The sequence below is a fragment of the Sarcophilus harrisii genome, chromosome 5, assembly GCF_902635505.1.
Source record: "Sarcophilus harrisii chromosome 5, mSarHar1.11, whole genome shotgun sequence".
Lineage (NCBI taxonomy): Eukaryota > Metazoa > Chordata > Mammalia > Dasyuromorphia > Dasyuridae > Sarcophilus > Sarcophilus harrisii.
Window position 1 is genome coordinate 209,327,922 of NC_045430.1, and position 26,659 is coordinate 209,354,580.

The 26,659-nt window shown below is 36.0% G+C and overlaps 1 protein-coding gene across 1 annotated transcript in view; it reads right to left on the reverse strand.

The window, feature by feature from the left end:
* Positions 1-26,659, reverse strand: part of PTPRN2 (protein tyrosine phosphatase receptor type N2) — a 1,447,381-nt gene that overhangs the window by 837,095 nt on the left and 583,627 nt on the right. Inside the window, exon 6 of the mRNA XM_031937732.1 lies at positions 4,301-4,757. Within this exon, the coding sequence (XP_031793592.1) occupies positions 4,301-4,757 (457 nt within the window). The remainder of the gene's footprint in view (positions 1-4,300; positions 4,758-26,659) is intronic.

Genomic DNA, 26,659 nt, shown 5'->3' on the forward strand with positions numbered 1-26,659 from the left:
AAAGAGAAGTATGTAGTCAGTCAACAAGCATTTATTAAGTATTCATTACGTTAGGTACTGGAGATATAAAGGTAAGAACATGATTCCTAGCCCTCAAGGAGCTTATATTCTTATAAGGAAGACCACATGCAAACAAATATATATGAGATTTTTTAAAAAATAGTGTAAATGGGAGGTAGCCTCAGAAGGACATATCAATAGCAAGTCGGTGCAGCTGGAAAAGATTTTCTAAAGATGAGATTTGAGCTCAATCAATTTGAGCTGGCAAGAAGAGCTAAGGAAAAAGAGAATTCCATGTGTGGGGGACAACTAATGAAAAAATCCAAAATGAGGAGGAGTATTGGATATAAGAACAAGAAGACTAATGTAGCTGGAATGTAGAGTAGAGAAAGGGGCTAAGGTATAAATACACTGGAGAGGTAGGAGAGATCAGTAAAAAGTTTATATATATATATATATATATAAAGAGAGAGAGAGAAAGGGGAGGGGGGGGGCAGAAGTTGATAAACTTCCTTGTTTTCTCAAGTCATAAAAAGGAATACTGTAAACTGGACAGATTACGTGGAACCCTGTGGGAAAAGATTAGGGTATTTTCTTAACTGTCCATGAATTCAGGAGTGAATCCTTTGGTATATTTGTTGTACTAGTAAATCCTTTTTTCAGTCTTTAATGTTCTTGCTACCATCAATATTTACTGGGGAGCTTAAAAACCTTTAGGGAAAGCAAAATGTGCCACACCCTGAAGTTTCAGGGATTTCTTGGATGGCATGAACCAGAGAGTTTTTTTTTTTGTTTGTTTTTTGTTGTTTTTTTTTTGTTGTTTTTTTTGGCAAGAATCCAAACTGGGTTTTGAAATCCAGAGGACTGTTCCAACAAGAGAGTCGTACACATGCCCACTCTAGTTAACTTTCAATTATCTTCAATTTAGAATAAGGGTTGAGGTAGGGGTATAATAATAAAAAAATCTATCTGGCTTTGCAATTTATTTTGTTCTTCACTTCTTTGTGTTAAGAGCATCTGGCATTTCCTAATAGTGCTTTGTTTAGGATAATATGAAAATTAATTGGCATGTTCTGAATGCACATCAACTTAAATCAAAGGGAGATGGCCAAGAAACGTGCTGGGTGGACAATATAAATCTAGAAGGTAAAGTCAGTGTGCAAATGGGAGAAGTAAAATTTACCTGAGGTTCAGTTCTGCATATGTCCTTAATCACTAATATATCTTGGGCAAATAACTCCCCAATGCTGAACTTTTTTCTCATTTGTAAAATGAGAGAGTTAGACAAAAGCTTCTTAACCTGAAGTACCTAGATAGCCAAGGTGATCCTAGATGTTAGAAGGGGAGTGGGAATCACATCAATATCTTGACTAAGCTTCACTTTACTAACCTATTCGTTTTTATTTTATACTTTTAAAAACATTCTGAAAAAGGGTTCACCACAGATTTCATCAGATGTCCAAAGAGGTCCATGACACAAAAAACCCCTAGACAAGAGGCTGTCTGTGTTCCCACATGGTTTTCTCATTCTAAGTCTATAACCTACAGTTACATATAGAAATAAAAGGATACATGTGTTCCTAGGATACTGTTTTGAGAACTTTGTTGTCCTAAATTACAAAGTTTTAAGGACACAGATGGCTACTTCGCTTCATTCTCTTGAATTTCCCTAGCATGCAGAGAGGAGCTTATATTCAAGGGTTTGCTGAAAACTCACTGATAAATCATTCCATTCAATAGAAACCTGGGCTGCTTTGGCTTGGAAAACATACTGGGAAACCTACTGCACGTGGCGATTCATGTGAACGGGACACAAATCATTGAAAACAACTCCTGCTCCAGAGATCAGGTGGATGAGAGACTAGTTGGAACTCTTTGCCAAAAGGTATAATTAGATTTTGAACAGGACACAACATTTGTCTACACTCAAATATGAATGGCCTTCTCTAAGTATTATAGAGGTAGCAGGTGTTTCCTTTCAAGTGAAAATGACCTCAAAATGGCCAGATTTTCTTCAGAGCAAATGTCTGTGTTTCAATGAAGTTTTCTGATTCAAAAATTAAAATCATCATCATTATCAAAGGGACACTGATTAGATGCCCTTCTATGAATGGAGAGCAGGCTTTGTTCTCTGAGAGTTTTCAATCTAAACTGGGTAACGCCGACAGATAGATGTGGACGAGGACGAGTTGACACACAAACTGGGTAAACACATGCAAATCAAATTAAGGCTCACAGAAGAGCCCAATGTTCAAGGTGGGACATGTAGCTCAACAATTTATTTCATCGGAGTGTATGCAATAATAAGGTATTATACCTATACTACATAGATCAATAAAGCAGGAAAAAAAATCATAGATATCTGACCTTGTCCCTCCTAAAGAAGAGATCAGAAAAAACTGATCTTGCTACTCCCCTACCCACAAATTTTAATGGCCCCCTCCTTCCTCTAGGCTAAAATACAAAACCATGAAGTTGGCATTTAGGGGCCCTTTACTACTGGGTTTCCATCTGCCTTTCCAGTCTTATTTCATAAGATTCCCTTTCTATTATCTTTGCTCCAATCCTGGCACATACTAAGTGCTAAATGAACATTGATTGATTGACTGATTCCAGTCTTGCCTATGTTTAATATTCCATCTTTTTCTCTCATAGCTTTTTTCCTGGATGTTTTCCCCATATCTGAAATGCACTCTCTGTCTCCTCAGCTCTACTTGGCACCTTCAAAGTCAGGCAATCATTCAGTCAACAAACATTTATTAAGGACCAGCTCTGTGCCAGACACTCTTTGATATCAGTGTGTCCCCTATATCTTCACAAGGGAATCTGGAGATGAGGATAAGTTCTTCCATTTCATCATTCTTGGCTCTACACTAGTGGCCTCTCTGGCTAATGCTATTGTCAGTTTTTTGCAGTGGCTTATATGAAAAATGGTCTTACTTTGAGAATTTGAAATTGTTGAATATTGATTAAATCCCCAGAATGCCCAAAGCATGGACATGTTATAATGAAAAAAGACCCTAAACTAAAAGTTTGGAGAAAGTGTGTATATGTGTATTTCTTTCCCATCAGTTACTAGGTCAGGAAATTTTTATTAAATCTTCCCTAACCATCTCAACTGAAAGCACTTTTTTTCTCCATTAGAGATTCCAAATCTTAATTGTCCTGTTCACATAGCATTTCTGTTTTACTAGTCTGTAATGTAATTTAGCTGTATACTGTTCCTACTAGGAATAAAAACTGCTTGAGAGTGTGTGTGACTTCTGTTTTACACTATATAAGAATTGTCAAACACAGTTGAATCTACAAAAATGGCAACACTCCCCAATGCAGCTGAAACAGAATAAAATGTAATTGGGAAGTATTTACCAAAATAAATAAAAATGCAGTAGAACACAATGTTAATATGTGCTTTTCAAAGTCAATGTTAGTTGTTCCTGCTTTTTATCTGCTTGATATTACTGTACCACATGATGTTCTGAAATAAATAGATACTCAAAATAAACACTGGAATCACAGAATGACTGAATTTCAAAACCTGGTATTGATTTTTTTTAAAAAAGGATCCAGGGCCACATAACCTAAATTAGGGGCTCCTAACCGATGGCCAAGTTTCCTTCAAAAACCTATGATTAAGTTTTCTTTCTCTTTAAATAGAAGAATAAAATACAGATCACATCTTTAGGGAATTTACAATCACTTTAGTGTTAATGGGAATAATGACAATAATAATCACCACTTACATTTTTATTGTGCTTTCAAGTTCTTTGCACATATTTTGAGCCTCATGATAAAACAAGAAATTAAGAACTGGCGTTATTATTATTCCCATTTTAAAGATGAGAAAACTATCTAACCCATGACAGATAGGATTTTAATTGAGCATTCTTTTGAATATAGGTCTAGGATTCTTTCCACTAAATATTTATATTGGAGTTTCTATATAAGATCATAGGCTTTGGAAAGACTGAAGCTTTCCTGCTATAATTTACTATGTTCTGATACAAGCTATGGAATGAGTCACACATTGATCCTCAACAGTATAGAAAAAAGCTCTCGAAACGTCTTCGACAGAATTATTCTAAGACTATAACCAAAAAAAGGAAATTCAGTTGAAATGCATCTCTGACCTAGACAAGTGTTTTCCATAAAAAATATGCTGCCATGAAAACTAATAAACATGAAAAACTAAGTCCTCAGGGTGTAGCTACTGCTTGGGGCCTGGTGACAAGGAGCCTGGGCCAGGTCTCAGCACTCAACACTTGGGTTCTAGAGAAGGAAGGGAATGAGTTTACTTTACCTTCCAGTGTGTTCTGAGAGTCCTTAGTATCCCCAGGAACAGACACTAATTTTTGAACTGACAATCCAGAACCAGGTCTTAGCTCTCTCAAGCCCGTTTGCAGAAGGAAAAGTGGCTTTGCCTTCACATCCATCTCTTCCTCTTTGGAGAAGGCTTCATTGTATGGCGAGAGAAATCGATCACCAAAATGAGGGCCGTCTCTAGTCCTGCCACTGGAGCCTTTGTCAGGGTTCTCCTTCTGGGCCATGTAGACCTTGAGAGCAGCCATCAGATTCTGCTTGTCGAGATCTGGGTCCGAGTTGTAGGAGAATGTGTCCGGCTGGATTTGACTGAAGGTCCTCAAGGAGGGATTATCAGGATAATTTGGATGAGATATGGGAACATAGGTCAGCTCGGGGCTACTTCCTCTGGCCTTCTGGACTATGTAGTTTAGTAGATATTCAGGAAAGACATTGTTCTGGAAGAGACAGAAAAAAAAAAAAGATAAAGTCAAATTACTATGAGTCAGCAAGAATCTTGTCATATCTTTTCTATCTTTCTGGGGCTATGTTTAGCACTGAAACTTGCATCTTCACATATAGACGCCCCCCCAAAACAAAAAAATAACTTCTCAGCCTAATTCTCATCCTATTGATCTCATCTCATAGCAGTTATTTACAATCAGTTTTCTTGATCTAAAATCAGTTCTCCCTCAAATGGTTGCCTGTCAACTCTAGGCATTTTGGGAGGAAGGTCTCATGGGATTTTGCCTGGGAGTCCAGCATTCTGCCAGTGAATTATTTCAAAAGTAACATTCTTTTTAAAAACATTATTCTGCATCAGAGTAATTGCAAAGACCTCTCATTTCGTGGCAAAAAGCTCCCCAATAAATAAGCTATCTTCTGGCCAAAATTGGTTTTTAAAGCTTGTACCCAACCTTCGATTTTCCCTCACTCTGACTTGATTAGTAATTCTCTTCAGATGGATTGGCTCATATACTCTGAATCTACTCTAAGAAAACAGGCCTCTGAAGACTTTCCCATACTTGGTGTAGGGCGACTTGATCAAAAAAAAAAAAAAAAAAAAAAAAAAAAGAATGTCATGTTGGAGGAGCCTTGTTTCATTCAGCACAGAGTTCTGCCCATGATAAATAACAGCAAGAAGTCAACCATGAAACTTCACTAAAACAGTCTGGACCAATCCCTACACATCTTTAACATCCCATGAACAGTCTGGTATGAATAAATTAACACCAATTAGCATTTCTAGAGTATTTTAAAATTGACAAAGCACTTTTCATATGGTCTCTCATTTGATCCTCCCAACAGTGCTACCATTGTAGGATTGGTAGTTAGTGAAAGCTAAATGCCATTATTATTTTCCTTTTATGAACGAGGAACCTAAAGCTGAGAGAGGCAAATGACTTAACCAACTATTAAGTGTCTGAGATAGGAGTCAAAAATTAGGTCTTCCTGACTCCAAGTCCAACATTGTCATTACATTATACCCCCTAAGTGCCTCATATTCAACCATGAACTTGTGAAACAAAAACAAGGAAAAAAACCTCAAAATTATTTATTTATTCCATCTGGACTCACACTGCAGGGAGTAGAAAGAGGGCTGAATTTGGAGTTACAAGAGCTAGATTCAAATCCCTTCTTCAGCACTTGTTTGCTATGTGACTATGAACAGCTCATTTCATTTTTCTGAGCCTCTCTTTTCCCATCCATAAAGAGAGGACAGGAAAATGATTAGACTTCAGGGAAACCTGGTGTTCACATCCCAGTCCTGACACTTATTTGCTAGATAGCCGATGGCAAATCATTCAGTCTTTCAGTGTCCCAGCCAACTCCCAGATGCTATAACTAACAGATGAGTCACTGATATGCACTGGTAGAAGGCATCTCCAGGAACCCTGAGAAATCATAGGTCAGGAACTGCCCTTTCTCCTCAAAAAAAAACAGACCACCATCTTCATCAGCATGTAAGGAAAGAGCTTTGTAACTCTTAAAGCTACAGATATGTTACTACTCTTACTACTGGATTTGCGTGTGTGTGTGTGTGTGTGTGTGAATGTTTTGGGAGAGGGCAATAATTACTCTAGGAAGCTTTGTTTCTATTTAATCCAAGATTTGAAATTACAAAGGATTAGATTCAGCTAAGTTTTGGATTTTTATGAAATATTATATGTAAAAAATAGAAGTTACTAAAGAAACAGTGTAATTCAAACAGAGGCTAGATATGTACTTGTAATCATGCTGTCAAAGACTTTTTGTGAAAGATAGGACTGGGTGATCTCAGAAACAACTAGAAAAATTTGATGATCCTCTACTGTGGTGAAAAGGAGATTGAACTGAGTATCAGGAGATCTGGGTTCTATACCTTGTTAAGTACTAATTATCTGTGTGACTAAGGACAATCTATTTAATTTTTCTGAGTTTCAGTTCCTTCATTTATCAAAGAAAAAGACTGAATAGTTGCTAATGTCCTTTAAAATTCTCAGAATCTATGATTTTGGCCGCTCTTCAACATTTTTAAATATTTCCTAAAGCTGGTTCATTCAACAGTTTTGGCTGTAAAATAAATAAATAAATGAATGAAAGGAAAGGGAGATTCATTAGAAAGAGAGAAAAATCTAAAATGCCATAACAACAAAATAAACCCTCAAGCAATTTCCAACAAATTGGGTATAAGTGTCAATCTTGAGCTGAGACCTGAACTTGCATTGAGAAGGAAGAGTCTCTGAGCACCTACTCAGGTCACTGCCCTAGTGACTTAGGATCCAAAGTGAAAAGATCTCATTAAAGTGTCCAGGCTATTCCTTTCTTCCTTGAGAATATGTTCAAGCCTAGCAGGCCCACTCAAAAGGGCTTTAATTAAAGGCAGACTTGTAGAGTTTAAACCAGGCAGGCAAAATAAAGTTTAAAACAATTCATTTAAAAGAGCAAGATGAAATAAAACACATACAGCAATAGATTGGGCATATGGAGTATGCTTTTAGAAGTCAATTGATGAAGGTAGGGTCAAGATAGTAGAGTAAAGGCAGGAACTCACCTGAGCTCTCCCCCAAGCCCCTCCAACTACCTTTAAATAATGATTCTTTAAAAATTCTAGAGCATCAGAACCCTCAGAAAGACAGAATTTTCCATCCCAGGCTAACTTTGGAAGTTTTGGAGGAAAGATCTGTTGTGGACTCAGACCAGCCCCAGTCCCAGAAGACTAGGAAGAGGACTTCTAATGACTGAATTAGTAGTAGCAGTGACCTCTCAGTAGCAGTGACAGTTTCCACACCTCTCAGCCTGCAGGTGCCAAGGACAATTTAGAAGGTCATCAGGAAGAGTTTGTCACACCTGGTTGAGAATGAAGCACAGTCTAGCACAGCCTCAGCCCTAACAAACCAGGAGCAGGTCTCTAGGCAGTCAAAGTCAATTGAAATAAAAAAAGAATTTTTGGAAGGGACAGAATGATGACAATCATGTGGTCTTCACCAATCAGTCGATGTTTATTAACTTCATATCCTTAAGATTCAGTATTTTCATTGTAAAAATAAAGAGTCTGGAACTAGATGGTCTCTAAAATCTTTTCCAATTTTAAGGGAGACTCTGCCCCTAGGAGAACATCACAGGTAACTCTAATTTCCTCACAAAGTGACATTCAGAAATAACTCCAGATATAGGCCATTCCTTATTTTTCAAGCTTTGAGGTATGATTTGGGGAAGTAACATTTTGATTCCTACTTTGGTGACCATACAATCTCACTCCCCTCCTCCCATTTTAAATGAAACATCACTATTAACCTTCCTGTCCCATTCTCTATTTTCCTTTTCCTCATTTTCAGTCAACAAAGTTACTGTAGTTAAAAAAAATAAGCATCTGCTATGTGCTAGGCACTAAGCTAAAGATTGGGAATGCAAAGGTAAGAGGCAGTCTTTATGATTATGATAGATAGATAGATAGATTCTACTTCTATCTTTTCTTCTAATCAATAAATGATCATAAAGTTGAAGAAGAGTCATTCTCACTGCTTTTTCCTATGTTTCCTCTTTCTTCTTTTTCAGATAGATACTTTGAATTCACTGATCTTCATAACTTTAGAATACTAATACCTATTTTTGCTAATAATTTCTTCAAGATGATGCTAAATCATTTTTACATGTACCTTGATCACATCTCAAAATAAGGAGTTTTGGAAAATGGTTTCTTACTCATTTCTAACTTTAGACTGGCATCTATTTTAATGATATGAACCTTTAGGCTATATCTAAGAGACATTTGGTTTGGGCATCCTGCATAAAGTTACCTTTAAATTGCATGAAGCTTTTGAATACATCTGTCATATTATGCTATACTAGAGTAGTCTCCCTCTAGAAACCGCCTTCAAATCTGCCCAGTGTTGTCATTAAAGTAGCATCTACCTAGTAGAATTAGCTGAATACACATGAAATCCAGTTAGCTTTTCACAGCAGTCATATATAAGAAAGGATATGTAGGATCTATATCAATTTTCTCCCCTACTTGGATTTTTAGGGCAAGGTTGGGGCAATAAAAGCATAAAATAAGATTAGCTTTTTCCCCCCAAAATACTGTCTTTTAGCAATCTACTTGCCTCATTTCACAACTGGGAAATTAATCATTAATTCCTTCTGAAAGAAATGCTCAAGTCTGTTCATTGTAAGTACTTTAATTGGTCTTAGTTATATATGAATACAAGCCATTGGTATTGGCGCCTTCCTCACTTCACTACCCCTTAGCTTGTGCAAGGGTGTCAAAAGAAACTAGCAACCAAAATTTGGACGTCTCTCCCGGATCAGTTTGGAGCATGATCAAACATTCTGGTCTGTCAGACTGAAAGTCCTCAGGCAGTTTGCAAGCACACTTAATTCAGGAGATGCCTATTGCTGGCATGACAAAGCATGCCCCTACTGGACTGTCCCCACACTTCCTAATGAGATGATATCGACAATACCATCAAATTGGTGTAAGACTTGAGAACACAGAGGGGAGTCTCAGGAAGCCCAAGCTTCGCACTACAGACAATGACAATGTGACTTCAATGTCATATTTCATATCTCAGTGCTTAAAAAAATCTGGCTGCCTTATGCAGGTTCTTGTGTTTCTCTCTCCCCCGCTCCTTTTTCCCCTCCCTTCTTTTCTTCTTCTTCTTCCTTGGTCCCCTCCATCTCTTCTCTTCTCCTCTTCTCTCTCTCTCTCTCTCTCTCTCTCTCTCTCTCTCTCTCTCTCTCTCTCTTTTTCTCTCTCTCATCATTCCTCTTTTTCTTCTCTTTCTCTCTCACTCCTTCCCCCCTCTATTCATTCCTTTTTTTCTTCCTCTTCAACCCCCTTCCCACCTTCCATTCTCTCTCTGCAGACCTCTCTTTTCCTTCTCAGTTTCCCTGCTTCCCTCCTTTCCTCCCTCCCTCTTTCTCTCTCCCTCTGTCAGTATGTAATAGCCTTTACAGTGAATGTGCCATGTGTGAGCTATGAAGGAGGAAAAGGAGGGCAGGGGGCACTTGCATTTGTTGGACCTGGTATTATTTTGACACGAGTTTTCTCTCATGCAGAGGTACACTCGTTTGGTACATTGTTCACACCTTGACAACATCACAGAAGAAATATAGAGCTTTCATGTTTAAGATAAAATTCCAGAAAAAGATTATAGGTAATAGAATCCAAATTGTTGAAAAAGAATAAAGTTGTATAAGATGGAGTATTTTCAGAATTCTATGATGATAATATAAGGTATATATATATATGTATATGTACATATATAATATAGCTAGCATTATGATTTAGGTATATATGGATATATAAGGTAGATAGATGTGTGTATACATATACACAGATATTAAATAAGTACTTAAATGATGTTTGACTCACTGATTGAACTTGGTTTGAGCTTTCTGAATAGTCTACAAGCCTTGGCCCTCTCTTGCTTCTTACTTTACATTGAACCACAATGTCCAAAAACTTAAAGGAAATTACTTTGTTTCCAACAAATTCCATTGAAATAGTTTAGACTTTAACCAATTCTTCACAGATTTTCTCTGATCCCTTGTCATCTATTACTTATTCGAGCAAATAAGTTGCTGACCCTTGACAAATCATTTAAGCTTTGTTTGCCTCAATTTGCTCAACCAAAAAATCAGGATAATAACACTTACCATCCAGGGTTTTTTGTGAGGATCAGAAGACATATAATTGTAAAATACTTAACACAGTGCCTGGTATATAGTAAATGTTATATAAATATTAGTTATCACTATCACCACCACCACCACCACCACCATCATCATCATCACTGTGATATTTTTTTAAATGCTTACTCCAAGACGGTTATAGTCTATGAAGATGTTTCTTGCTGCCTTTGAACACAAGACCAACTAGTCCAACTCTATTTACTTGTTTTAAGAAAAACTCTGATTCATACTTTCAAAGTTCACAACTTGCCTCTATCTTCTCTTTCTATTTATGTTAAGACTACTAGTACTGGTAGGATTAATTTCCTCTGGCAGCACATTCAGTGGACTGCTGAATGAAGATTTCTCATTTAGAACACTATCAGTGAAATTGCTGGTTAGAGACAATCTAATGAATTGTATGATTTTTAGCATGCTTTAACCTTCCTTTACTGTCACACTCCAAAAGTAGATAAGGGTCACCATGGGCTAAGGGCCATTTCGTATTTTTCTTTGCTTTATAGAATGCTGAGGCCACATGACCCATTAGTTAGGGGACTGTCTAATATCAATGAATTTGATATTTTTTTTGATTGACCAAATGATCAATTGGTTATCAAATGACAATAAACAGGCTGCTCATTTGAATGCAGGTGCAGCATACCATTTACATTGTATATGAACCTTTTTAAGAATGGTAGGTAGAATGGGCCAGAGTTTGTGCTCCCTTTGTATAGCCTTTGAGAACCTCAGGTAATCTCCCTATCATAATGTGACATGACTATATTTCTTTGTGGAAGATAAAATTTGTGTGTGTGTGTGTGTGTGTCTGTGTGTCTGTGTGTGTGTGTGTCTATGTCTGTGTCTGTGTAGATAGATACATGAAACCACTTAATATGAACTTTAATTTTTCTTCATATCAAAATGACTCTATTCTCAAAATATTTCATCATTCTCATTAACTTTACTTCTAACTTCAAAGAGGAGATAGCTTTCTCTTTGCCAAGATTAATGCCTCTCTATCTCTGCTCTAAATTGTTTCCCCTATTCATTTCTAGGAACTTTTCCCCTTTGTCTCGACTTTACTATTGTCCTATCTACTACTAATTCTATCCCATGGCCTGCAGGCATACTGAGTTTTATCCAAGAGTCTAAACAAAATTTCACCAGACTCTACCACCCCTTTCACTTTCTTTCACTTCCAAATCCCTAGATTCATCCTCAATGACTTCCTTCACTCTTCAGTATAGACTTTCTTTCCCCCCCTTCTCCCCCCCCCCCACACTTCCTTGCTCTTCCCCCAACCCTTTATCTTACATTTTTGTCTCCATTACTGGTGTTTTGACTTTAAATCCCATCAATGAACTGAAACTGCTTTTACCAAGGTTACCAGCAATATCTCAGCTAATCTGATGGCTTTTTCTCAGTCTTCATTATCACTTCCTGCTTAATCTTTTTCCTTTTTCTCTTGGTTTTCATAGCAGTAGCCTCTCTTGACTCTTAGTTGTCTCATGGCTCTTTCTCAGCCTCCTTTGCTCTCATGAATCATTTCCCATATACGTAGCAGAGGTATTCATCACATCTCTGACCTGAGCTTTCTTTTTTCCATGATCTCACCAGCTCCCCAGGGTCCAACTATCATCTTTATGACAATCTAGACAATCTAGCCTTAATCTCATCTCTAAACTTCAGTCTTGAATCATCAACTGCCTGAGGGACAGTTCCCAGGTCTCTTATAAACATCTCATCCGCAATATATTCAAAATCAAACTTATTTTCTTTTCTCTTAATTTTTTTCCCTTCTTTCAATGTCCTTTTTAATCCAAGAGGCTAAATCACTAGCCAGAATACATAAAGCTAATAAGTGACATAAAGCTAATAAGACTGGGATGAGGAAGAAGGATTACCAGGTTCATCATTCCTCCAACTGGCTCTTTCTTTTGTTCTATCTCTGATTGCTACAAGCCAAATTTTCTCTCTGATACTCTTCCCAGGCTCAGCTAGCTCACAGTTTGACCTCAAAGTCTTATCTTCTTAGAACCTTATAGATTCTCTTCTGTTTGTTTTACTCAAGTTCACTAGGCAGCAGCTATCTCCTTTTATGTCCTGCTGTTGTTGATTTCTTCAGCAAAGTAAAACTAGCTTTCAATGAGTTTAGCTTTACTGGGGACTAGTTCAATTTGAGAGCCTCAGCAGCAATGAATTCAGGTTGTGATACTGCTACTTGATAATTGATTCTCTGGCATATAAGGAATTAATACTGTGGAAAGAAGGCTGTTTCATTATGAAATCTCAAAACTGGAATAAATCTAAGAGTTCATGTGGTACAATTCATATCTGAACAGAGACTTTTCTACAACCTCCTAGACAAGTGCTCATCAATCTTGCATATCATCAGAACATTCACATCTCAACATCACTTAGAAATTTGAATACTGTTCTGCATTGCTGGACTGGGTTGAGAACTTGATGCCATAAGATTGGCTTCTAAGGGGACATATCACCTACAAAGTTCATCAAAGCAGTTAGGGATAGTGGAGAGCATTAAAATTGGACTCAAAAAAATTGAAGTTTAAATCCTATATCATAATCTTGCAACCTTCATGACCCTAATCTAGATCATAATTTCTCTAAGTATTAGTTTCATCTATAAAACTGGAATAATAAAAACACCCAAAACGGGAGATGATTCAATGAGAGAATTAAAATCTTATAGCCCAATTTAAGTGTAAACAACATGGCAAGGTGGAGAGAGAACAAGCCTTGAATCCAACTTCAATCTTCAATGCACTATGGCTGTGGGGCCCTGGGCAAATCACTTTACTCTCTCACACTATAAGCTGTAGAGGTCATGACCTATACTGTTAGAAGATAAGTTCCCCATTCTAATGAAGTCACAGATCTACAACCTATGTGAAGAAAAAAGAAGAAGAGGAAAAGGATAAGAAATTATTATTAATGTTGTTGATGTCATTATTGTTAATAATAATAATTTATTAGTTTACCTATGGTCAATTTACTTCTTACGTATTATTTGCAACAGACTTCACATTAGTATTGGTGATTTAAAAAGCAAAACAAAACTTTATCTTACTAAGATTTAACTTAAGGAGATGATTGAGTTACACTGAAATTGGGGAGCTTGGGGCACATGGAAAGATAATAGTTGAAGTGCAGAATTTTTTTTTTTTTGGTATTACACAGAAATGTTTTTGTAATGGCATCTTTGTAGTAGAATTTGTCCTATCCATAAATTTTCTCCAATGCAAGTTCATTATACTAAATACAATTTGTTCATCTTAGTTTCTGAAGATTTTTCAGCATAACAGTTACCATGTAAGACCCTAGGAATTACTGGATAAGAGCTTTAGATCATGCTCAAAATCTCTTAAATGTCAAGATTTTCTAGTAAACCAGAAGTGTGTTTCAATGTCTATTCCTCAAGTGATCAATATACTCAAGAATAGTACAATTTAATCCATTAGATTGTCAAAGTCATCTCATTGGCAGGGAGGAAAAATGGCAGCAACATGTCATGTGAAAAAGACATGAATGCCTTAGTTTGTTGTAACCTCACTAGGAATCAAGAATGTAATCTGTCAAAGAAATCTTGCAATGCAAGCTTCAAAAAGTAGACAGAGGCATTGGGCCATGATGGACAGAAATCTCGCCCTGAAATCAGAAAGAATGGAGTTTTGATTCTCCTTTCTGAGTCATATTGGCTGTGTGGTCCTGGACAAGACACTTCATTCCTCCATTTCTCCAAGTATTTCTCTGAGATTGCAAGGTGCAAGAGTTACTTATCTATACATGCTTTATATACCATGAGTTCCCTACCCTGATGAAAGCAGTGAGTCCAGCCCCACTTCCACAGTATCCAGAATCAGTCATCTTCCAGGGCCTCACCATGGTATGGTGATGACCTGGAATTTTTGAAGGTTATTTCAACAAAGAACAAATTCTGGCACATCCTATCACTTGAAAAGTCTCTGAATGTGAGTCCAGTGATACACAAATACATGTCTATTATTTAAGGGCCAGTTGTGCTAAGTTGAAAGTGGTTCATCAATGGGTTGATTATATGGCAATGATCTTTTTTTTTTTGGCTGCAGTACCTCTCAAAGCTCAAGCACTAAGTTATCCCCAGACTGAGATGTGCAGAAATGATAGAAATACCTATATAAACAAAGTGTCAGATCCTCCAAACATTGTAGCAGTGAAATATATTGAAGAAAGAAGGTAATGGACCCATTGAACTTCATTCTAGTGAGTACAGTAGACTCATTCCTAAATACCACATTTTTGAGTGAAATTATCATATCTATGGAGGAATATGATCAGGACATAAAAATACTGAAGCTAAACAATAACAGAATTAGTTTAAGAAACAGGGTATATTTATCCTGGAAGAGAGAATACAGGGTGGGAGCAGAATAATGTTGATGACTTCAAGTATTTGAAGAGTTGTCACATGAAATAAGAATTAGACAAAAAGTTATCAAACTGTGCATACCCTTTGATCCAGCAGTATTACTACTGGGCTTATATCCCAAAGAGATCATAAAGAAGGGAAAGGGACCTGTATGTGCACGAATGTTTGTGGCAGCCCCCTTTGTAGTGGCTAGAAACTGGAAACTGAGTGGATGCCCATCAGTTGAAGAATGGCTGAATAAATTGTGGTATATGAATATTATGGAATATTATTGTTCTGTAAGAAATGACCAACAGGATGATTTCAGAAAGGCCTGGAGAGACTTACATGAACTGATGCTGAGTGAAATGAGCAGGACCAGGAGATCATTATATACTTCAACAGCAATACTATATGATGACCAGTTCTGATGGACCTAGCCATCCTCAGCAATGAGATCAACCAAATCATTTCCAATAGAGCAGTAATGAACTGAACCAGCTACGCCCAGAAAAAGAACTCTGGGAGATGACTAAAAACCATTACATTGAATTCCCAATCCCTATATTTATGCCCACCTGCATTTTTTATTTCCTTCACAAGCTAACTGTACAATATTTCAGAGTCTGATTCTTTTTGTACAGTAAAATAACGGTTTGGTCATGTATACTTATTGTGTATCTAATTTATATTTTAATATATTTAACATCTACTGGTCATCCTGCCATCTGGGGGAGGGAGTGGGGGGTAAGAGGTGAAAAATTGGAACAAGAGGTTTGGCAATTGTCAATGCTGTAAAGTTACCCATAATATAACTTGTAAATAAAAGGCTATTAAATAAAAAAAAAGAAATAAGAATTAGATCTAGTCCATTTGACTTCAATGAATGGAAGTTACAGAAAAGTAGATGGTAATTCACTATCAGAAAGAGCTTTCTAAGAACTAGATTTTTTGTTTAATGTACTGTTTCATAAAATAGTGAGTTCGCTACCAACTGGAGATTATTTAACAAAAGAAGGATGGACATTTGTTGAGGATGAGGTGGAAGGAATTCATACAAAATATTGGAGTATATGGCCTTTAACTTTCCTTTAAAATTCCAAGACTCTAGAATTTTATTATCCCACAGTGATGAAAGGACATACTTCATAACATAGCCATCATGAACTAAGGTTAAAATTAACTTCCTTTCTCAATCACACTCAAGACCTACAACTGACTTTCTATTACCTAAAAAAATCAACTGCAAATTGCTACTCTTGGCTTTCAAAGCCACCAAATGTTGGCCCCACTTATTTGCTTAGATTTGTCTCTATTAACTATTTTAGAGTTTTTTACTTTAGTGAATATGTTTAACTCACTGACTTTTCCTACCTCCATGTTTTCCTTTTGCTTTCGCCATTACTTAGAATGCCTCTCTAACGTTTCTTTGACAGCTCACTCTTCTAAAGAACTAGTTCAAATTTTCTCTCTTTCTTATAATTTCCCCATTCCACAGAGATTTCTCTTCCCTTTCAACTTCAAAGATGCTTACTATCTCTGTTATTGTGTGACATCTTTCCAATCAATGTATTGAATTTTCTCATTATACATCACAAGTTTATATCCTCTCTCCAACTAGTTTGCATTGTTAATGCAAATAGAGATTACCTTATACTTTTACATAGTCTACAATGCTGAACACTGTAATTTGTACATAGAAGACATTAATAACTGTTTTCTGAGGAAAATCTTGTAGAACTATTACACCAGTTTAATCACTGCCAGAGTCCATGTGATTGTAAGATTTACTAAATAATGAAAGGTTACTGCCCTGTATCTGTAACAGAAACTACAATGTTCATTATATCACTGTATATTTAAAATCATATTTTGACAACATGAATGCATATTCTATCCTTTAACAGAAAAACCAGAATCCAAGTGGTGCTGGTAAAATGTCATTTGTAAATTGTTAACATGCTCTTCCAGCTTCATAAAATGCAAAGCCAGTCCAGAGAACTAATCATCTCCATTACTTACTGTTCTAGAAAATCCTAGATCATCTGTTATTGAGTCTCAGGGCTGGACCTTCCTTCCCAACTCTACTCATAAGGATGCCTTTTTCAGACTGGTAATAAAATCCACGGTATGATAAGATTCTCTTATTCAGGCTATATGAAAACTTAAGGCTCTATCTTAATCAAGGTTGTCCTCTTCTACAGACTCATTTGTGATATCACAAGTTTTTGAAGAATCTGGATGGAATGTTAGAGACAAGTACATGAATCGTTTGTATTGATTCCTAAAGATTCAGTCATCTAGATGTGTTATAATTTCTACAATTATCCCTGATGCTTTTACTAGCTTTCCAAGTTCTCAAATGATATATCAACTTGAAATTAAACCAGCTCTGACTCTATCCCCAAATTAGAAGAAACTACTATAAAATGTGTTTTTTTATTTTTTAATTTTTTAAAATATTCATTACATTTTGTTTTCATATCACTTATATTTTCTCTATATCATCATCTCTCTCTGCTTCCCAAGAGCCATCATTTATAACAAAGAATTTTTTAAATGAAGGAAAAAAATGGGAAAATAAGCAAAACCAACCAACATGTCAAGAAAAAGTCTGATAATATATAGTTTTCTATATCTCCAGCTTCTAAGAAGCTGGAGGAAGTACATTCTTGTAGCTATTGTGTGGGCTCAAGCTTGGTCATTCTTATCTGACAACATTCAATTTTGATTGTCTTGAAACTGTTATTCTCTCCATTTTCATTATTGTAAAAACTGTTTCTTTCATGTAAATAAAGCCTCTTTGGACCTAGGACCTAAAACATCAAGATAGGGACCACTATAAAGGAACAATCAGGAAAGCCCAGGATGGAAGATTCTAAGTCCATTCCAAGGCTTTAGAAGAGTTAGTTAGAGACCTTGGTCTCTTTTTCTTTTCCAAGGATTAAAGACCCTGGCCTTTGTTAGCGTCTTAGAACTTTAGAACTAGAAGTAACCTTAAAAGATGATTTATTTCTACTCCTTATCTTCCAGGTGATAAAAGGAGCCCAGAGAGATGAAATGAACATTAGAGAAAAAAATGGGTTATAGTCAGGAAGATCTGAAGATTAAAAAGTTAAAAAAATTCTTATAAAGGACTTTTTAAAGTCAAATGTTGTTGAAATGTTAAATGGAGATATCTAGATTTCAGAATATTGAAATGGTGCAGTATAAGGAGAGCATTCAAACTTTATTATGTAATACAATTTAGGTGCCAAAGGATTTTGAAGCAACAGTAAAAAGTCTGTGCTCTATAGCCAAAAGAAACTGTTTGCTACCATCAGCAGTTCAGATGCCTTACTAACATTTTGATTTAGTGATCAATAACAGTTCAATTAGGGTGCCACGGCTTTGAGTTAGTTGGCCTGATTTAAAAAGAGTAGTGATTTTATTCCCCATGGCTTCTTTTATCAAGTAATCAGTGCTAAGACCTCCTAGGAGAATAAATTCAGAATACTCTCCAGATTGTCTATAGTGGATTTAGATTTTCGATGACAGAGGAATTAGAAGGGGATGATTTATAAAAGCATCCACTGGTAATTGCTTTGCACCCCAGAAAAGTCAGCAGCATGTAAAGCCCAAACTTGCAACTGAGGAATTTCATCAGCCAACGGAAGAAAGAAAGCAGAAAAGCAGCCAAATAGAGTCTAAGCTATTTACCATGGCCAAAAAAAGCCATATGACAGCTCTGGCCACAGTCGCTTGTAAAGAATCTGTATGGAGTATTTCCTTGGTTCAAGAGAGAATTTCTTTCTAATTTCAAGCATCCATAACTTCATTGTAGGGAGAGGCTATGCAGACTTCTGAAACTTGGTATATGGTCTTGAAAAGGGACATTGTGGCTGAACAATTAACCATTCCATATCCAAGTTGGGAGGAAAGGATTTCCCTCCAGCTTAGGCTTTTCCTCAGACAAGATCTGATTTCTTGTCACATCCATTCATGAAGCTTTTCCCTCATTAGAGATGAACAAAGATCCCATTTGATTTTGTGTAATCAAGAATACAGATCACCTCCAAAACAAAATGCCATCTCAAAGTAGGAATTTAAAAGGTAAAATACATAAGAAAGATTATTTTTACTTTCTTCCTTAAAAATAAAGCTCTTATCTCTGAGGATATGAATACTGTTATTATTCAGTTGTCTTTTAGTTATGTCTGATTCTTGCTGCTGCTATCTGGGGTTATCTTACAGGAATGGTTTGCCATTTCCTTCTCCAGATCATTTTGTTATTGCTGTTGAGACCCCATTTAAGGTTTTCTTGTCAAAGATCTTGGAATGGTTTGCCATTTTCTTCTCCAGCTCATTTTATTATTGCTGTTCAGTTGACCCCATTTAAGATTTTCTTGTCAAAGATATTGGAATGGTTTCCCCATTTCCTTCTCCAGCTCATTTTACAAATGAGGAAACTGAGGCAAACAGGATTAAATGACTTGTCCAGGGTCACACAGCTAATGTCAGAACAGATTTGAACTCAGATTTTGACTCTAGGCCTAGCAATCTATTCATTGCGCCATCTATCTGGCCTTCAAAGATGTTGAACAGATAGAAAATTATTAGGTAACAGAATCATGTATCTAAAACTTAAATGGCTCATAAGGTGCATCCCCTTGTTTTGCAGTTATGAAAGTGAACCCCAGGAAGTTTTACTTAAGATTACAAATTCACTAAGGGTCAGAGGTGGGATTCTGAAGCCAGTATTCTTTCCATCATGCAATAATTCTCTTCAATAACACTATTGGTAGCACTGCAGCAGTGGTATTTCCCCCCAAATGACCAAATCCTCTTAAAGGTCCCAAACACTGTTAACCTAAAAAGCATCAATTATGCTAATGTTTTGAAGGCAAGGAGCAGCAGAAAGGAGATTGACAGTTCGTGTCCTGATTACATTGCTAACTTTTTTGTAACATTAGGCAAGTGACAATGATCTTTTTGAACCTCAGTTTCCCCCTTGGCATAATAGTCATAATACCTGCCCTTCTTAATTCACAAGGCTCCTGAAAAGGCTGAAAAAGAGTGTACTTCACTACATAATAGTCTAAAAACATCCCCCAAAAGGGAAAAGGACATATTTGTACAAAAATATTTATAGTTGGGCTTTTTGTGATGGCTAAGAATTGAAATTTGAAGGGCTGTCTGTCAACCGGGGAATAGCTAAACACACTGTGGTATATAATTATAAAGAAACATTATTATGCTATAAGAAATGACAAACAGGATGATTTTAGAAAAACTTGGAAAAACTTACTTGAGTTGATGTAAAGTGAAGTGAGCAGAACCAGGATAACATTGTTTGACAAAGAAGTATGAATAACTTAGCTATTCTCAGCAATACAAAGATCTAAGACAATTACAAAGGACTAATGATGAAGCATGTTATCTGCCTCCAGAGAAAAAGCTGAAATTGCCTGAATATAAATTGAAGCATGCTATTTTTCACTTATTCTTTTCTTAAAATTCAAGTCTTCTTGTAAAAAGAAAGAAGACTAGTATGGAAATTTTTTTTAACTTCATTGCATATTTATAATCTACATTGGATTGTTTACCATTTGGAAAGGGGCAGGGAGAGGAGGTAGGTAGGTATAGAATCTGGTTCCCAAAATGTAAATTGTTTTGATGTGTGCTTGGGGAAAAACAAAATATATTAAAATATTTTGAAAAAAATGTAACATTTATGTTGAATTATATTTATATGTTGAATTTATATTGAATATATATTTAAATATATAAATATATATATACAAGGAAAAGCAAAATGTACAGAATAGAGGTCTGTAGTTTCATATATTATTTTCATATTCATATACTAAAAACACACCAAATAAAATGTACATTTCCATAAAAGAAAATATTCATTTTATTTGGTGTGTTTTTAGTTCAGGAAAAATAAAAAAAATGAAAATTTCAATTTTTAGAACACTCCCAACAACACATAAGCTCCTTAAGTATAGGGCTTCTTTCATTTTTTGCCTTTATTTTCCTAGTGTCTAGCAGTTACATGGTACATGGTGGACATTAGATGAATAGTTTTTGATTGACTGGTTGATTGATCTATGATTTCATCAAAACAAGATACTCTTTAGAGTTATGGGATTAAAAAGACATAAATGTAGTTTGTCAGTCTCCATGCTAATTCATTCTATGTGATTCTTTAATCCATGTTTTCCTCTGCCTTCCTTAGATACTGAGATTATCTATTAACCATCCATCCATCTATCCTTCTATCTATCTTTAGTGCTACGTGTCAGTTGCTATCATTACTATTATTAGTTAGTTGCAATCATTACTATTACAGGACCATTTTTCAAGTTGGTAGAAGTAGGAGATGGAACTTTTGACAAAAACTATCTTTGTGGACCCACATAGCTCTATGCCATTTTCTTGCTCTAACAAACAGACTGGGAATTTCCCTGAATGAGAAAGGTTGTTTTGAAGCATATCATATTTATTTAATAAATGCCATGTTTATACTCATTTTCTAGTTAATATAATGAACACTGTCTTCCTATAACTTATAAATAAGCAACAAATATTGAGTTGATGAAATTCTTGCTTCTATATTAGGAACTTCATAGGGTTGTGCAGAATATCATAAGAGACAACCTGAAAGAATCCCTTCTGTCAAATGAAGGAATTTACTTTTCTCTGTTCCACTTTGGCATTGCATACAATGCCTCCTGATGACTCATAGAACAAAACACTCAATGTTCTATCAATGATTTTGACTTTTAGCAAGGTTTTACCATTGATTATAGCTTATTTTTTTATACCCGACTATCACACCTGCTCTCAGGACCTTTCACCCTGACGTTAATTAACAGTGAGAAAAGGCAAAGACTCAACAGAGGTCTCTTTAAATATGTGTTTCCAAAGCCTTATTTGTTTCACTTTGGGTTGGGTTGGACCTGAGAAGGAAGCTGATTTTTAGGTGAATTCTTTGCCCACAGAAAGATTTCAGGTCCACATGGCTTTTTTTTGTTTGTTCATTTTTTTCTTTTTGTTTTTGTTTTTTTCATTTTGATTTAGATTGTACACAGCAACACACATCAAGATTAAGTGAAGACATTCATTTGTTGCATGTGCTACTGGAACTTGCTCATCTGAAACTCACTTTGACTCATAGATTTAGGGCTGGAAGTAACTTTTGAGCCCATTAAGTTTAACTCTCCTATTTTAGAGAAGATGGAATTAAACCTTGGGTGTTTGGGATCACAAAGCTAGTAAGTATTTGAGGTAGAATTTGAACTCAGCTCTTCCTTACTCCAAGCCTAGCTCTCTGTCCATGACACCTAGGTAAGGGAGAAATGGAATCTTTTTACAAAATCCACCCGCTCTCTATTGTCAAATTTAGTTAAACACCCCTGTTTGAAGTAAATTAGATGGGATGGAAGGAATTGGCTATTCAGGAAGAAATAAGTTCAAAACCTGTGTTGGGCACTAATTAGATGTGTGACTCTTGCAAGTCAATAATGCTCTTCTAGCCTCAGTTTCTTCATTGGTAACATGAGAGAATATCAGTATCTGACCTCTTGGGTTGCTATAAAGATCAAATTCAATATTGTGCGGAAAGAAATTGGGGAACCTTTAAAGCACTATCTAAATGCCTATCAAGGTCTTCTGTAGAGCATAAGGCAGGTGAGAATAATGGCAACTACAGATGAACTTTTTAGCTGGGGTTGGGGAGGGGTAGAAGTGGGAAACTCCTTTCATTGCGATATTTCTTTTCCCTTCCTTCCTGCTTCTTCTGACTCATTGCTGTTTTTAAAGAATATATTATCTCCCAACTTGCCCTGCTAAAAATATCACTGGGCTGCAGCCTGGTTAGTGGCTATTGATTATACATAAACACTGGAAGGACATAATGTAATGTGTCCATTTAAAGCATTCAGAAATCTAGTTGCATTAAGCAGGATTGAGCAAAAGTTACTTATCCCTTGTGATAAAGAAAAAAATAGAAAACAAAGGTAAGGACAACTATGACCCCCCCAAAAAAAATTATTGCCTATTTGTATGTATTTAAATGACCAATATTCAAAAGACTTGGAAGAAATGCTGATGATCCCCAAATAAATGAAATCCTCATTTCTTGACAATAGAATTCATGTGGTAGCAAACTACCTGTGGGATCCTAGGATGATAAGCTTCATTGAATCACACTTAGAATGCCCTTCTTTCTTTTCCTTCTCTTTTCTTTTTCCTCCTCTCTCATTTTTAAACTAGGTAACTAAACTCAGAAACTATAGAATGGCTTTCAAACACATACCAGCTTATTTCAATGGGGTGGCTCATTCAGTTGAAAATGCCAATGTCCTAAATTAACCTTTCAGGCTAGTGCATTATAAAGTCCTGGAATCATCAAAATGATTTCCATCAGAAGGAAGTATGGAGTACTGCAAAGGATACTGGGCCAGGAATTAGGAGATCCAGGTGACTTCTAATTCAAGCTGTTTCACTTAGTGGTTGTGTGATGAGTATATAACCTCACTAAACTCAGTTTCCTCATGTGTAGAACAGAAATAATAATACCTGCACTGACCATCTTACAAATGCATCTGAGAGGCTAAAATGAGATAGACCTTATTTCCCCACTAATGGGTAGAGAAATGGAAAGTCAAGTGGAAGCTATGCTAAAGAGCTATGAGAAAAGAGATTCAGATGACTTCTGAGACTTTAGCCTCCTAGAAGAGAGCCACTGAGATCAAGGAGGAAGTAGCCCACAAAGAGGTACTTATTTCCTCCTCACACTTTTATACCTTCACTTACCTTTCTTACATTCACTGTCATGTGCTAGTGGGACACTATTATCTTTAAACTACCTGGATGTAGACATAGTGATCTGGAGGTTCTGAAAACTTCTGAAAGTTTTGTCTTTATCTGTAAATTTTAAAACAATAAAAGCTGTACTTGGTTAACACTATGAAAAAGGTCATGTGACTGTTGCTTTTCTGGGATTTCATGTGTATTCTTTATCTATTTAAAAAGATATTTCATCCCTAGGAATAGCAGCCAGCTCTAAAACCTGCTCTGAAAATACCTTACAGCAGAATACAATCTACTTCACACCCTCACTTCATATTTCTGGGTCTTCCTTCCAAGCCAAAGACTTCTTCAGAAACCCTCAATTGTAACAGAGAATTTCCTTCTAGTCTCATTGTTTCAACAAACCCACTTATCTGCTGCCTTAGAGTGAGATAACCCTAAATCTCAGGAAGAAAGGTAACAATTATCACAAAAGAAACCAGACTCAGAACCCAAACTCCTGAGTTCTATTGGAACCAGATTAAAATGGAATTGAGAAATGTTTAACAAAATAAATCAAAATACAATATAACTTAGCCAGTTAATTTGTGGTTTTCTAAGTCAATATGCAGTCTGTGGGGATCTGTTTCTATTTGACTTTAGATCATTGAAAGAGTGCTTAAAAGTTGTGCAAGGAGAAAACAGTGTGGGCAACTAAAAAAAAGTGGGGGGGGGGAGTCTAGGAGTCAGGAGAACTATTTCAGTTACTTAGTCACTTTACTTCTTGGGCCTTGGATCATCCGTAAAAGGAATTAGTCAAATTACAATTTCCAGAACACAAAAAGATGAAATATGCTGCCCACTTCCTGACAAAAAGATGATAAGCTCTGAGTGCAGAAGGAAATAAACATTTCAGGTTTGGAAAATATGGACTTTTTTTAAAAAGTACGTATTTGTTATAAGGGTTTCACTTTTTTGTTTCCAATAGGAAAGGGAAGACTAGTGAGGGAGAAGCACTAATAATAGGGACATAAAAAAGAAAGAAAAGAAAAAGGTCATTGATGATGTTTTAAAAATTCACAGAAGATAAAAGAAGCAAAGCCAGAAGAATATGCAAATGAAGAAGATTTGAAATGTACATAAAGACATAATACACAGAAATAGGAAATGTTAGTTATATGAGACAGATATTCATTTTCAGGTCCAATCCTATTTTTCTGTCTACTTTATATCAAAAATTTACTTGTTATTAAAGTTTCAAATAAATTGCTTTTTTTAAAAAAATCATCATTGGCCTGTATCCTCTTCAAGATCCCTTCTGATTTGAGTTCTAAATAGTGTTACCCATATAAACCATATATAGAGAGAAACAGAGTATTTATTAAACAGTAAATATGTTAGGCATTATATTATTTTTGTTTGTTTGTTTGTTTGTTTTTTGTTTTGTTTTTTATAACTTTTTATTGACAGAACCCATGCCAAGGTAATTTTTTACAACATTATCCCTTGCACTCACTTCTGTTCTGATTTTTCCCTCCCACCCTCCACCCCCTCCCCTAGATGGCAAGCAGTCCTATATATGTTGAATATGTCCTAGTATATCCTAGATACAATGTATGTGTGCAGAACCAAACAGTTTTCTTGTTGCACAGGGAGAACTGGATTTAGAAGGTAAAAATAACCCGGGAAGAAAAACAAAAATGCAAACAGTTTACATTCATTCCCCAGTGTTTTTTCTTTGGGTGTAGCTGCTTCTGTCCATTATTGATCAATTGAAACTGAATTAGGTCTCTTTGTCAAAGAAATCCACTTCCATCAGATTACATCTTCATACAGTATCGTTGTTGACAAATATAATGATCTCCTGGTTCTGCTCATTTCACTTAGCATCAGTTCATGTAAGTCTTTCCAAGCCTCTCTGTATTCATCCTGCTGGTCATTTCTTACAGAACAATAATATTCCATAACATCATATACCACAATTTACCCAACCATTCTCCAATTGATGGGCATCCATTCATTTTCCAGTTTCTAGCCACTACAAACAGGGCTGCCACAAACATTTTGGCACATACTGGTCCCTTTCCCTTCTTTAGTATCTCCTTGGGATATAAGTCCAGTAGAAACACTGCTGGGTCAAAGGGTATGCACAGTTTGATAACTTTTTGGGCATAATTCCAGATTGCTCTCCAGAATGGTTGGATTTGTTCACAACTCCATCAACAATGCATCAATGTCCCAGTTTTCACACATCCCCTCCAACAATCATCATTATTTTTTCCTGTCATCTTAGCCAATCTGACAGGTATGTAGTGGTATCTCAGAGTTGTCTTAATTTGCATTTCTTTGATTAATAATGATTTGGAACACTCTTTCATATGAGTGATAATAGTTTCAATTTCATCATCTGAAAATTGTCTGTTCATATCCTTTGACCATTTGTCAATTGGAGAATGGCTTGGTTTCTTATAAATTAGAGTCAGTTCTCTATATAGTTTGGAAATGAGGCTTTTATCAGAACCTTTAACTGTGAAGATGTTTTCCCAGTTTGTTGCTTCCCTTCTAATCTTGTTTGCATTCATTTTGTTTGTACAGAAGCTTTTTAATTTGATGTAATCAAAATTTTCTATTTTGTGATCAATAATAGTCTCTAGTTCATCTTTGGTCACAAATTTCTTCCTCCTCTATAAGTCTGAGAGATAAGCTATCCTATGTTCCTCCAATTTATTTATAATCTCGTTCTTTATATCTAAATCATGGACCCATTTTGATCTTATCTTGGTATACGGTGTTAAGTGTGGGTCCGTACCTAATTTCTGCCATACTAATTTCCAGTTATCCCAGCAGTTTTTGTCAAATAATGAATTCTTATCCCAAAAATTAGGATTTTGGGGTTTGTCAAACACTAGATTTAGGCATTATATTAAAGAGTAAGGATACAAATCCAAAAAGCATGGCAATCCTTACCCTTGGGAAGTTTCTGCTTTAATGAAGGAGGGCAAAATATTGTTGTAG